A 10,481-nucleotide genomic window follows, 5' to 3' on the forward strand; every position below is an offset into this window, starting at 1 on the left:
TACCTTTTTACCATAGAATTAAAACACGAAGGCCATCAACAAAATATAAGCTTGTATGTAGCGTTAACTGTCCAGAAACTCTGTGAAGGATTATAGCATGTTGGTAACAGGTTCACAATACCATCAATACCATCTCTAATGATAAAGGAAAGACCTTAATAACAAAGTTATCCTGAAATCCACACTTCTAAATTTTGATTTTCTGCTCTTTCAGTGAGAGAATAGTTTTAACTTCACAAAAATAATGGTATTATTAAGTAACATCTGAACATCTTTTTCACTCATGCAAGATCAAGAATTGTCATCTTTGTTTCACTCGATTTTAACCAATGATATTACATCCACACCAGCCATGTAAATTCTACTATAGAGAGCTTACACATATAAATCAACAAATCGAACCTCTCCAATTTAAAGTTACTTATTTGAGTATTGCTCGCAAAAATAATAAGTATCTGGCCATATCAGAAACAAATAGTGGCACATAGTGGCTGAGGGTCATAGAACCCAGGCACCTGGCAGTTTCTCTGTGCAGAAGAAAGTTTAGAAAGGACGGAAAGGCAATCTTGATTCTAACACGTTTTAATTTGTTGTTAAGAACTCTGTGGTGTCAGACTACAAACTTATAAACATGATTTTTTTAAATGCCTTTGGAAAATGTCCTACTACAATATTTATAGCTCATTATATTCAAAGTATAAAGCACTGACTTTTAAATCAGTTGCATGAATTATAACTCAGTGCCATGATGACATGAATAATAAAGCAAAATCAGATTCATAATTTACAAAAATGTTGGTTGATAGATTGAAAAATTGATATTTAAATCAGGCATTTAAAATGTATGAATAAAAATTTTTAATCAACATGAAAATATCATTTGGGGGATTAATGTTACTGTTATAAATAGAAATCCATGTATTTTTCACGTTTTGCTGCCGCAGTTGATATTTACATGACAAAAGTTTAGACAATGTTAAGTAGTCAATCCAAATTATTTAAGATGTGACAGAATTGTCATCAGCCAAAACCCATATTGAAAATATTAACACATTCATCTCCAAAGAGGTCTCCAAAAGAAGTACCATGGAGACTTTTTAAATCTTTTTATCACAAAAATATATTATTTCCTAAATCTTCACCCTAACCATGGCTGTACCTACACACGCATGTGTGTGTGTGTGCCTGCACATAAATAAATACACATGTATAAATGTAAATAGACATTTGGAATAACCACTACAGAAGCATATTTATAACAAACTTTAAATCATTCGTCAAATTTCAAAAATGTAATAAAGTTTTTAATATACCTTTATCACTAAGATATGTGAAAACAGTAGTAATGATGGATCAGTGTTACCAGAGTATAACAGGGTTAATGTGGTTTTCAGCAGATTTTTATATAAAAGCCATTCACATAAATGACTCCTCACGACAGTGAAAGAGAAAATAATGTCCTTCACCCATCAACTTACATTATACAGTAGCAGGTTCAAAGTGCTGACAAATGTGCCATTGTTCTCTCTCACAGAAATAGCAGCTGAGGACCTAAAACAGATTTAGAGAAAGGAAGCCATTGATGGGATTCTAAATTAAAAGCAATACCTGAATGTTCAATTTTTAAAGCATTAAAACTCTTGAGCCAGCCTAATCATAAACTTTTAACTATGCCTGGAATGGATATACTGTTTAAGTCACTAAATAGATAAATAAGATAAATAACCCCAAAGCAAGAGGGACCAAGTAAAGGCAAACTGTTATTTATAATCTTTCTATTTGTAAAGTCATTTTTGTTCATTTTGCATTACATATATGAGAACTCTGTAGAAAAATGTTCTTTCATAAGAACTTGAATCTAATGATAATACATTTGCATTAATTCCATTAGAATAGAAGCTTCATGAGATCAGAGAATTTATCTTATTTTGTTCACTGCTAGAACATTGTTTGTATAGTATGTAGCAAGTGTGTAATAAATTGAATAATGAATGAAACTCCATGGATGTTGAAGCTCAGGAATGTATTAGGGGGAACAAAGAAATAACTTCCCTCTGCACCCATATTCTTTTGACTGAAAGTTTTTCTTTTCTTGTTTCCATAATCTTGCTTCTGACCAAAGAGTTTATCATCACGGTGTTATTAAAAGCACCTATGAGTATTTTTGACCACTCCAGATGATTATATTATAATAAGGATATGGCCTTCTTTTGGAGTATGTGCTTTGAGAATAATGAATGGATACATGACTATTAAAAGACTATTCTTGCAGTCCATGCAGGTGACACCTCAGCAGAGGCTACAGACCGAGAATTGGAGCAGCAGACTCCAACAGTGAAAGCAAATGGTAGCAAGGGAAACCCAACAGGACTCAACAACATAGTTACCAAATACCCTACACGCTGGAAACACCAGAGAGTCTTCAGGACTACTTAGCACCCCAGGGTTCTTAGGCAAAGGGAGTGAGGAAAAATCAAGAAAGACACCTGACTAGTTTGAGCCAGTTCTAATCTGGGAAAAAAATTCTATGACTCTAATTCTTCTGGGTGAGAACAATTAGATAAAGATGATATATGGATGGATAGAGATAGATAGACAGTGCTAGATAGACAGATGGATGCATAGATAGATAGATAGATAGATAGATAGATAGATAGATGATAGATAGATAGATACATACATACATAGATGATAGATAGACAGAAATACAAATAGATATGTTACCCTTAATATGTTTCCCATTACATTGGTAGAGTTTGGCTTTTCCCAACAAATCCTGCTCTCTTTCTAAGTCCCTCAAGGATATGAAATGACTCATACATAGAGACAATCTGAGAAAGCAAGAATAAAATGGGAACTTACGAAGCAAGCTGGGTATTATTAACCAGGTATTCCAATGGATAACTACAACTAAATTTGTAAAGAAGCCCAGGTAGATAACTGATGATTGTTGGTGGATCTGGAGTGTCGATATATCCTGAAATATTTCCTATTTGTACAGAAGTTGCATTTCCATACGCACTGACTCCAGGAATTGTGGATACCTGTTAGAGCGACAGATCAAGTTTAATGCTTAAATGGCTACATATAAATCTAAGTGTTTCATATGCAGAGTAAACATTAGGTAAGATCATTTCTAAGGTCTAGTTCTTCTGTAACATGTGATGGTTCTGAAATCATAAACACAAAATGCTATTAAACATGAATATGTTTCTTTGATCAAATGAAACTTTATATTTACCAAAGATACATTATAAATAAGAAAGGAGAAAAATTATAGGTTCAATGGGTTACAACAAGTTCCTTGGAAGCACTCATGGATAAAGTCCAAATTCTCTGATATGGCTGAAAAAGCCCAGTTAATCTGACTCTGGTTTCCCTTTGCTTTGGACCTCCAGGCTCCTGCCATCCACAATAATGCTTCTGCCCCAGGGCCTCATTGCTCTGGCCTTTGTGCACACCTCTTAAGCCATGGCTCTCCCTACTTCCCCATGATGTATCCACCTACTCCCCAGGATCTCACCTTCCCTGGGAAACCTCCCCTCCTTCCATGCCCATGTGTACCATTCCTCTATGTCACCATGGTAGGCACAGCATGAGCAGCCATCCCTTCAGCCACCACGGGCATCCTGTTCACCTCAGCATTCTCGGCACAGCATAATAACCAGCGTCTTGGGCCCCAGAAATAATTTTTGAACAAATGAATGAAAGTCATAAATTTTCTGAGGATTGTTCTTCTCAGGTTCTTCCTCTCTGTTTCATGAATATACTCATCTACTTCTAGGGCAGTAGTTTACAGATGGGTTTCAGAGAGATCATGAACTTCCAAACATTCTAGGAAAGTGTACGTGTGTATTTTCTTGGGTCAGCTTTCCTTGGATTCTCCAATCTTACTAAAATGGAAGAACCACCATTTTAGGTATAATCAATAATGTTCTTGGCCTTCATAAGACCCAAGAGGGATGCAGCTTCTCCTACCGTGTCAAATACAATATAGCACTCAATAAACATTTTTAGCAGACATTTCTAAAACCTGTAATAGTTTTTAACAACGGAATAAAGTTTATGTATGAACCTAATAGTACCTGAGGCAATTATCCACCTAATTCATGAATACAGCAGGAATATTTATAAATGAAAACATTTTAATTCTAATCCAGTGATTTAACAGTCTACCTAATTTTTTCCATGTAGGAATGTCCTTGGAGCAGATGCCAAAGCTGGTGGCAACTAGAGCAAAAAAAAAAAAAAAAAAAGAAGGAAATCTCTTCCCACAGCTTCCCTGACTTGATAGCTAAACAGACCAATTCTGTCTATGAAAAGAAAATATACACATTCATATAACAATTTCTATACTAGAGTTATTTCACTCTTTTAAAAAGGCAAAAAGCAAGCACACAGAGAGAGACAATTTTCCTGGATTTTCTCCTGAATTGTTTCCTAGGCAGCAGGGCAAGGTGCCTTAAATCCAGATTGGAAAGGAAAGGACAGGAAACAAAAGGCCCCCAGGCATGGTGGGGGAAGGGGAAAAAACGCTGATCTCCACACAGGCTCCTCCTCTGCAAGGAACTGGGACCTGAGATGTGGAATAGTCAACCTGCATCACTCTCCCCTAGACCCACTTTATAACCTCTCTGCACACAACTCAGAGAGCTAAATAAATGTTTTTAATAAAATGAATCAACAATACCCAAGCTGCAGGCTTGGAAACAGTCAGATGGGCACAATATTCCAACCACCCTCTAAGAAAAGCTAAAGAAGAAGATTCAAAGAAATCTCGTTTCTCTGTCTTCTGTAACCTACCAAGTCTTAGAAACCCTGCCCTCAGAACAGTCAACCTTTCCTTCACAATACGAAACAAAAACTGATGAAGAGTAAAATCCAATTTTTCCTTCTCTGGTGATGCTCAGTGTATCTCTTTTTTATCTCCACTCAGATTTGCCAGTAAGATTATATTCAAATAAGCAAAGTAAAAAATAGTATTAAGTGAATTCCAGTGTAACTAATACCTCCCCCAAATCACAACATATTCACTTCAATTAATTTTGATTCACTGGAAAGTCATTTCCTTATTCAATTCTATTTTTGGTATTCAGTACATTAATAAATAAATAAAAGGTATCGACTAATAGTTCAGTAGTTTTCATTTGGAGAGGAAATGTTTGAAGTGGTGTTTTAATTTTCACAATGACTAAAGACTGTTGCTACTGGGACGTCATGGGTACAATAGAGTAGAGTAAACATTTTGAAATGCAAAGCACAGTCCCATGCAATGAAGAATTTTATACCAGAACACTGACAAGCCCTCTTTTACAAGGCACTGGTGCTGATCATTCAACAGTAAATCGGAAGGAAGAATCCAAGTTCCCATTCTTTTGCCTTTGTGTCTAAATGAGGTCACTACAGTGACAGGCCAAGCAGTTCATGGCTAGACTCACTGTGACAAGCATAGACCAATCAGACACTTCTGTCCAAGGCATGAGAAATATGGCTAAGGATAAACTGTAGAGACATGTCCATCTACAACATTCCCAAAAGCCCAGCTGACCTCAAGCCCAGCTACTATACACAGAACAATTACTGGAGGATGAAATTGTATATTTGGGAATTCAAGTCTCAAACAGGCAAGAAGAAGTGATTTGTCCAGTTTTATTGGAAATTTTCTTAAGAGATACATTGGGTTTCTCTTTTTATTTCATGAAATGGTGGGATTTTTTAATTTATGACCCTAAGCCTAGCTCACAATTTCACACTAATCTTACCACCAAGGTGTTTCCACAGCCCTCCAAGGTGCTAAGATTGATGATGAAAATGACCACTGCTGGGAAGGTGTTGTTATTGATGAACCCCCTGCAGTGGGAGTCCCCATGCCTTCCATTCAGTGCCAGATCAGTTTCTGAATAACCCGAGAAAAGAACCGTGCAGAAATTAATCTTCATGGTAATGGCCTGCACCCCACAGTAGACACTGATGTCTCTTTCAGCTGAAAGAAAAATAAATGAAAAACAAATGTAAGTCACAAAAGCAAAAAGGAAAATACTTTTACATGAATAATTTTAACATCTCCCTGGCACATTTCTTCATCTCCTTTGTCTAACTCACTTTTATATTTGAATATGACATAATACAATCTGCAAGTTATTAGAAATGCAGCCAAGAAAAGAACTCTTTAATTTGGTTATTGAGGGAGAGATCTGTGAGTGTGGAGATTGTAGTTTTTCTGTTTCCTTGTGCCTGATGTTCACTGGATGTGCATTAAATTCTAGCTGACTATTGTTGAATGACCAAAGAATTAAGTGGAAAAAATCAGGCTACTAAGGAAATTTAAAACTAGAGCAACTGAATTATTCTGATCACCTGTCTAGAGTAGAGAAATTCATAACAAATGATGCATTTTCCTGAGGGTAAGGAAGAAGCAGTTACAATCCACCCAAAACCAAATTCTTGAGCACTCTGGTGTTTGGTAACCTATCTTATCCAGGATGTATAAACAAAAGCCATCTATCAAACAAAAAGGGATAGCTTATTTTAAGAAAATTTTGCCAAAGACTATATACCTGCCTCAATAAAAGGAACAAACTAGTCATGGAAATGGAAAATACCATTTGCATAATTCTCCATGAGTTATCAGTGCTGGGGCCCATTCTGTGTCTGTAGAAGCAAGTGCACACATGTGTAGGCACACACACACATGCATGTACTCGCACACACAAAGCTTTTCATATCTCTAGTTACTTCTCCACATGCAGTAAAGATAACATATGTAGAAAATAGAGAAGATTGTCTGGCAGGTAATTTCCAAGTGGCCGGAGATTTTATTTTTATCGATTTTGGTAGCTGCTATGGATTGAATTGTGTCTCCCTCTACTCTCTAAACAGATGTATTGACGTCCTAATTCCCAGTATCTCAGACTATATTTAGAAATAAAGCTGTTACAGATTCAATTAGGTAAGATGAGGTGACTCTGGAGTAGGTTGGGCCCCAAATCCAACATGACTGAAGCTGTTATGAAGGAAACACTGTGTGAAGAGCCAGGGACACGGGAGACAGAGGATCCAAGTGATGCACATGGAGGCCAAAGCACACCCAAGACGGCTAGCCAATGTTGGGAAGCTGGGAGGGGACAAGATAGGACTCTTCCCAGACTCAGAGGTAGTGTGGTACTGCCTTGATTTTGGACTTCTGGCCTCCAGAACTGTGAGACAATACATTTCTATGTTTTCCATCACCACATGAGATAATAGTTTCTGTTGTCTTAAATTACCCGGCTTCTGGCTCTTCCTTACAGAAACCCTAGAAAACCAATACAGTAACTTTATCACTTTTTATCATTCTGCTTTACCAATTAGATAAAAAAAAATCTGAAATAAGCATTACATTTTCCAAATGTGGAAACAAACAGATATAAGTTGCTTACACTATTTGCAGAAATGGCTTTGTTCAAAAAAGGAAAACCAAACAAATATATAATTTTGGCAAATGATAGGATATTTCTGTAAGTAATATGTAAATGTCATTCAAGATTTTTAGCACAGGATTAGTTTGCTTAAATCAGTTTTACACACAGACTAGAAGTGTTTAATAACATATCTCTTTGGAATACAGCATTTATTATATATACTGGGTTGGGATTTTTTTTTGCTGGCAAAGTGAGTCATATAGTAAGCATATGAATAAGTCAATATAGAAATTTCTATGCGTAGTGATTATTTTAAGCTCAGTGCAATATTTTTACTATAAAGAAATAGTAAAAATTATTTTACAGTCAAGGGCAAATATTAGGCTAGGTTTTATAGAAAATTCCAAGCAATATTCCCTTTGTAGGTAGAAAAATAAAATCAAATAATTAGGTATACTACTAGAAAATAATAAATACCATCTAAAATTAGGGAACTATCTCTATGGCCTTTAGTAACATTAACTGTTTAAATGCAACCCTAACTTCTTAACTTTTAAATGGTGTTCTTTTCTAAAATAATACAGCTCATTTTAATAAATGTTTATTGAGTAGCTATGAGCCTCAGCTTCCCAAATAGCAGGGACTACAGGTGCACATCACCGTACCTACTAATTTTTCTATTTTTTGTAGATATGGGATCTTCCTCTTGCTCAGGCTGGTCCTGAATAACTGACCTCAAGTGATCCTCCAGCCTCAGCCTCCTAAAGTGCTGGGATTACAGGCGTGAGCCACTGTGCCTACTCTTATTTCCTCTTAACCTCCTACAATTGGTACAGCTGTTAATTCGATACATTAATCAGATCATGTCACCCTCTCGCTAATGATCAACAGCTGATCATTACACCCAGTCCAAATGTCCAAATCTAGATCTGGGGTCTCTCCATGGTCTGCCCTCGCCTACTTCTGTATTCTCATCTCCTACCTCCCATGTGGGATTGTCTAGCATAGGGCATAAGAGAAATTTAGGGGGAGATAAAAAAAGCTTTCTATCTTGACTTAAGTGGGGGTTATATGAATGTATACATATGTTAATATTTAAAGCTGGATCCTTAAGTTTGGTACATTTTGTTGTAGGTATGCTATTCTTCAATAAATTACTGTGAGTATTTTAGAAAGCATAATACAGGTTTGTGCACAAGGCCTTGAATCAGTGTTCCTTCTTAGGCTTGGAATGTATACAAGCTTTGCCTGGGTAACTCCCACTCATATTTTAGTTCTCAAATTTGTTTTCCTTTTCTCAAAGATTTCCCTGATTCCAAGTCTAAAGTATGACATTCTGTTGTATGTTCTTGTATTGCCTTAAAATCATATATGTATTCGTATATTTGTCTTCTTAATAAACTTAAAAGTCCCAGAAGGCAGTAAAGCTATTGTATTCACTGATGGATGTACTCCAGTGAGTAACTAATTAATCACATAAAGCACTAGAAGATTCAAGCAGTCATGGTCCTGTTCTCAAATATGGTAACCCCCAACCCACCCTCAGGGGATGTTCCAAGTCCTCTAATGAATGCCTGAAACAGTAGATAGTACCAAACAGACTTACTTTATAAATTATAAAGATGAATTTATAAATTAGGTACAGTACGAGATTAACAGCAACTTATAATTATTAGTTGTAAAGTATTATTGAGTAAAATAAGGGTTTCTTGAACCCAAGCACTATTATACTGGAAAAGCTGATTCAGCAACTTAGACGGACACATTAACATGGTCCATGGTGACAGAAAAACTGGGCAGAGAGCTGCAGGGTGTCAAAGTCCAACCTCGTCCCTACCTGCTGGTTGGAAATAGATTCTTGGAGAAGGTGGTACTGAGCTTAGTTTTGGAGTAACATCAGCAGGAGTTAGCAACATGATAGAGTAGGAAATGCCTAGCAGAGGGGAGAGTGTGAGTAGCAAAACATGGCTAGGCTGGACATGAGAGCGGGACGGTTCCATTTTCATTAAAATTTAAAATGCAAAGGAGAAAACTAATGGCAAGGAATGAGACCAAGTGAGGCACAAGTAAGATCACAGGAAACATTTACATATGAAACAGTCTCTTTAAGGAAACAAAATATCTATTTGGATATCAAATCATATTCTCAACTCTCGGAGAGTTCCCTAAGAACTTGCTTTGTGCTCAGTAACAAAGAACAAGCACCATTGCAGGACTTGACCTATCATAACCTCATCAAAGTGAATGCCTATCAATAAATACATCACAAAAGAGGGGTACCATTCTTCTCAGCTTGAATCATTTAAAGACTTCGGCTTCCTTACCACTATTTAAGGGAGTTAATTAATGCTCAGAATACCTTAACAAATGCCAATGATTTCTGTGACCAGTTGTAAAGCTCTTTTCTGTTGCTGCTTTATAACTGAAGACAGGTAACCCCTGCAATGGAACTGAAACTGCTACAAGCTGATCTCACTTGAAGATGTGATAACAAACTAAAGGCTTTTTGTGGTGTGAGAAAAGAGAGCTGCTGAAATCCATCCTAAACCAGTTTTCTAAAGACTTTTCACCGTATTTCAGAGGAACACATTTTTTCCTGGTTGTAGATACTGAAGACATCCATTCAGCACAACTTTACCATTTCTGAGGCTTTGAAGGGAAAAAAAAAATGATCCTTCAAGTTGCCAAAGGGAATTTTCTGCCAAAAGTAGAGATGTTTTTCAGAGTTACTGAATAACCGTTGCTCTTCACAACTAAATGTTTTGAGCCTTTTACTGTCCAATCTCTGTCCTAATTATTCCTTTGAATGATAGTCGAGTATTAAACAATGTAATGAGTACAAGCTAATGCCAAAAAAAAGAAGACAAAGCATCCAAATCTCTCTGGGTTTGACTTGAATGTTTTGTGTGTGAGGACACTAGGTGTGCTGAACGGTGATCTGCTTCCAGTTTATGTGCAATCTCCCCGCCAAAACAGCAAGGTTTCTCCTCTGATATTTTAAATGAGCTAAGCTTTTATAGGAATTAAAAACAAGGTAACGGCTCGGCGCCTGTGGCTCAAGCAGCTAAGGCGCCAGCCACA

At 36.6% G+C, this 10,481-nt stretch overlaps 1 protein-coding gene across 1 annotated transcript in view; it reads right to left on the bottom strand.

Annotated features, from left to right (window-relative positions):
- ZPLD1 (zona pellucida like domain containing 1) overlaps positions 1-10,481 on the bottom strand; it is a 37,638-nt gene that overhangs the window by 17,100 nt on the left and 10,057 nt on the right. Inside the window, exons 2-5 of the mRNA XM_012812729.1 lie at positions 5,763-5,983; positions 2,863-3,044; positions 1,479-1,551; positions 131-135 (exon numbers count right to left, since the gene is read on the bottom strand). Coding sequence (XP_012668183.1) covers positions 131-135; positions 1,479-1,551; positions 2,863-3,044; positions 5,763-5,983 — 481 coding nt within the window. The remainder of the gene's footprint in view (positions 1-130; positions 136-1,478; positions 1,552-2,862; positions 3,045-5,762; positions 5,984-10,481) is intronic.

Source organism: Otolemur garnettii, unplaced genomic scaffold (genome assembly GCF_000181295.1).
Source record: "Otolemur garnettii isolate 467f Iridium unplaced genomic scaffold, OtoGar3 scaffold00220, whole genome shotgun sequence".
Lineage (NCBI taxonomy): Eukaryota > Metazoa > Chordata > Mammalia > Primates > Galagidae > Otolemur > Otolemur garnettii.